The following is a 4,211-nucleotide window of genomic DNA, read 5'->3' on the forward strand; positions in this document are numbered from 1 at the left end:
TTTTTTTTATTTCAATGATACACCAGCTAAAAACTTTAACTTAATATTACCTAAATCCATAGCTTTGATGTTGTTTATCTATTTATTGATCTTTTTATTTGTTTATTTATTTATTTTATTATTTACTTTTGAACTGTTTATCAGCTGTAATAAATTCTCAATTACTTTGTTGGGTCCTAGAAAACAATTTTTGTTCTATTTCAGAACCACACCGATATGGACTGCTCTACGTGGATAAAACAAGAACCTCTGTCTCCTATTAAGAGGAGCTGTTCAAAAGCTTCCTCGTCAACCACCATTGGTCCAGATATACCAGTGGAACCTGGGGACGACCACTTCCAACAGGCTGCCTCAGACGCCCTCGCTGCTGGTAAACTCCTTCCTCTGATAAAGAAAGAGCTCAAATACACAATACTGAATCGTCGATTTGCCCAAGGACAAGCCGATATTGTCTTGCAGGATCCACCTAAACCTAAAGTTAAACAGGTAACCATGCTGTTGAAATGTTGGTATAAATTGATTATAAGTTATGAAATTTAAAGACATCAAACGTTTTGCAATAGTAATTCGGTTACAGCAAAAGAGCAAACATATGCAATTGCTGTTCTGTTGATTAGTTTTACTGGAATAAATATGTGTTACTAATTATTAATTTGAATGATGCAACTGCATACTCCGTACTCCTTTTCCTTTTTTTTAATGTGAATTTAAATCAGGGTTTTACGCATCTCCCCTTCTGTTTTAACAGTAGCTTAGACCATTTGGCACTAAGCAGCAACGATGAGTCTTAGAAAGTCGAAACAGCTGTGCATTACGTAGTTAAATTACTTGTTGGCCTACTGTATTTATTACTACGTTGTATAAGTGCAATAACATGTGTGTCTTACTTTCTTCTTTCCTGATGAAATTGTTTTCTAAAATGATTTAAGCAGAAGTAAGACGCGGTTACTGTCTCCGGAAAACTATTGCACATGATGATATACATATCCAGCTCTTGGTGTTGTGTTTGGCTAATCATGCGGTATGTTCATTGTTCTCCTGCCAGGATCTCACAGCAGCGGAGCTACAAAGGAAATCCCGTCGCCGGGAACAGAACAGACGAGCTGCCACGAAATGTCGTCACAAGAAGAAGGGCGTCGAGGAAAGTCTTATCACGGTGAGTATCTTTCTGCAAAGTCTGCCTTACTGGTGCTAGGGCTTCTTTACTCTCTCTACAGATTTAAGAGATTAAAAGATTCGGTAAACATTTGCTGATACTGCTCCATATATATTCATGATTCAATATATACATAAATGCCACATGACATCTTCGAAGCTAATAGTTTTTGTCTCGAAATCACATATTCTTCCGTTTCCTTGAAATATGTCATGGTGAAATCGAAGGATCTTGGTCAAAAATTTTAATTTGTTAAATTAAAACCCGACCAATCGCAATGCAGATAGTGGTTATCTGTGGTTTAAAGTTACTCAAAGGTAATCTGACATTAAAATCCGTAAATTGTATTGTTACGCTTCCGTTCGATCTTTTAATCAAAACATTACTATAAGATCACGCATATGCATGACGAGTCGAGAAGTATCGCCTGCAAGGTTGCGTGAACAAGGCCTTCTATTTTCCTATTACCAAATCAAAGGGTGCAGAGAATACGCGTTTTCAAGAGTGGAAGAGTATTCTAAAAACATGATATTTTTATTTCAGACCTTCTTTAAGGAGCAAAATAAGCATGACACCCTTAAAGATCAGATAAAATCGCTGATGTCTCAGAGAGACATGCTGGAGAAGGTTCTAGAGGGACACTCACGTTCCGGCGTGTGTGCATTACTTCCTCTTCCTGACACCTCGTACACACCGCCACTGTCTGCGCAACTCCCTCCTGTCTTTCACGATCCAAATGCCGGAAGTGCAACATCTCCGAGTTTATACGGAGGAGACATTTTTACATTCGATGTTCAAAGCAACAATAAGCCGTGCACCATGACGTCAGCTTCATGTACCTCCTTCATAAGTCAGACACCCGGACAGACCAGTGGATATCCTCAGTATTCTTCGAACACCTTTCCTTCATACGAAGAGCCCATGTCTTTGCCAATCACGCCACCAGCTGACGACACCTCACATGAGTTCGGTTGGGCTGAAAACTTTTTCAATATATCCGAACTGCTGAACAGTGAGCTCCCACTGGAGATTCCGGTCCTCAATTCTGATGATCTCAACAACCTAGAACCACCTGGCCTATAGGTCGTGCCTTTGTCAATACGTTTATTCACTTTAATCCAACGTTACTTGTCCAGTCATGTAAATACGCCAAATAATTGTTCGTCTTTCTCCACGTCATCAGATAAGTCAGTTTTATTGAAACTATGCATCGTTCTCCACTTCATCAGCTTCGTTTTTTGAGCATGATCTACACTCAGGGTATGAGTTGAGATTTTGGTGACCTTCGTTCCAGCCAATCATCGAAGCTCTTCGAAATGTCCGGTATGTTGCCGTTTCCACTCTTTGTGGCTAGAGCATTGGCCACTCGAACGTAAGCACCCGGTGAGAATACATCACGTGAAAAGCTTCGTGTAGCGAAGTTTGCACGTGCTACATTTTTATAGTTGGTGTACCCTCCTTGGCGACCACTGATGGAGTCATATATTTTCATTATGTTTTAATATGATGGAGACATGTTTTAATTTCATTATGTTTTAATATGATAAAGACATGTTATATTTGTATTATACTTTGATATGGAAAATGATCTGTACAAACAAGCGTTGATACAGAATGACATTTCACAGAGACAGGTGTTCGCTAGTGCGGGTAACCGAGGGTCATGTCGTCAAAAAGTCCAGCATTCGATTGATAGTCCAGGTGACAAGACTCTCGGACGGTACGTTTTAGACTGTGTTCTGTAGTCGCGTGAAATTCCAATTTATTACACGTACGTTTTACGATCTGCAATAATTGGTATTTTGGTTGTGTTCAAACCTACCGGATAGTGACGTAGTTTTACGACTTGTGTGGGGCTCGGGTCTACAATCATGTGACCCTATACAGGATTAAGAATTGGTTTTACACTGTGCGTTGTTAAGACTTTGAATGATCTCAATGAACTGTTAATGTTATTGTTGTTACGGGAATTGCAGTTCACCGGCATCACCGCTGTAAAGGGAACATGGTGTACTAGTTATGTACCATAGGTCACCGTAGAGTGCACTTGACGTCAATATTTCAGTTTATCTTATGTTTTGAAAGTCGTACATGTATATGCACACACTAACTCGCGCAAACGTTATCGATAAAACCATATACTCACGTTACATTTATCTCATGTTAACGATTTCAGCATGTCTGACATGTTATGGATGATACAAAAACCGCAGTCTTTACGGCGACGTTCTACCACCAAATTTACTTATGAAATGTAGACTTTGGCCAGTTTTTAATGTTGGTGGTGCAGGTGAACTGGGTGACCTCTTTTAGAGACCTCGAAATAAAGTGATGCAGCTTTCATCATAGAATGATTATATTTTTGCCAGATCCCACCATCATTGTGATTTAGAATGTCATTTGTTATGTACTTTCTTCAAGAAAATATTGGTCTCATCAATTTGTGTTTTATAGTTGTACTTTATTTTGTATTATAAGAATTGTACATTATTTTGGATGACTATAAAGATATACATGAATAGTTTGCGCAAAATAATTTGTTTTGTATCAGAAAGAATTTATGTAATATTATGATTTACTCAGATATTTACTTTATTATGAATTCAAAACAATCGTTACTTTATGAATCTGTATCAATTCAGAGACAAATAAAAGGTTTTATTGCAGTTTGAGCTTGTTGTACCAGTTTTGAACAAAATCTGTTTTAGCATCAACATCTGAATTAGTCAAAGTTTTTCCCTGGCCAGATGGTGTCTTTTTGTCGGAAGGAAATCACGGGATAGAAAGTGTTTGGCTACAGAAAAGACGATTACCGACCAGTTTTATCAAAATCAGGAGTGCTTTCACTCAACGTTTCACTAATGACAACAGTTGAAGAATTAGCACAGTCAAGGAATTATTGTCCGTGGGTTGTAAATATTGGTCAGGTTGTCTGAATACTACAAGCTGGAGATAAAGAAATGCCAGCTACAACAATCATTTACCTTCTCTCGTTCTTTATGAGAAAATAATTTTAAAATTCATCACTGACAAAAAATATTATTAGCAGATCATA

The 4,211-nt window shown here is 38.0% G+C and overlaps 1 protein-coding gene across 1 annotated transcript; it reads left to right on the plus strand.

The window, feature by feature from the left end:
- The first annotated feature begins 168 nt into the window (after positions 1 to 168).
- Positions 169 to 3,822, plus strand: LOC110444672. Its single transcript, XM_021489032.1, has 3 exons — positions 169 to 486; positions 1,046 to 1,156; positions 1,700 to 3,822. Exons 1-3 carry the CDS (start codon positions 217 to 219, stop codon positions 2,237 to 2,239), a joined length of 921 nt encoding a protein of 306 aa, XP_021344707.1. The 5' UTR covers positions 169 to 216; the 3' UTR covers positions 2,240 to 3,822.
- The last annotated feature ends 389 nt before the right edge of the window (positions 3,823 to 4,211 follow it).

The sequence above is a fragment of the Mizuhopecten yessoensis genome, unplaced genomic scaffold (assembly GCF_002113885.1).
Source record: "Mizuhopecten yessoensis strain PY_sf001 unplaced genomic scaffold, ASM211388v2 hete_36159226, whole genome shotgun sequence".
NCBI lineage: Eukaryota > Metazoa > Mollusca > Bivalvia > Pectinida > Pectinidae > Mizuhopecten > Mizuhopecten yessoensis.

What these genes read in the sequence shown, in the direction of transcription:
- LOC110444672 (XM_021489032.1), top strand. Translation starts at nt 217, where the DNA reads ATGGACTGCTCTACGTGGATAAAACAAGAACCTCTGTCTCCTATTAAG. An exon ending in CTAAACCTAAAGTTAAACAG is followed by an intron (nt 487 to 1,045) that starts GTAACCATGCTG and finishes TTCTCCTGCCAG; the next exon opens with GATCTCACAGCAGCGGAGCT. An exon ending in TCGAGGAAAGTCTTATCACG is followed by an intron (nt 1,157 to 1,699) that starts GTGAGTATCTTT and finishes TTTTTATTTCAG; the next exon opens with ACCTTCTTTAAGGAGCAAAA.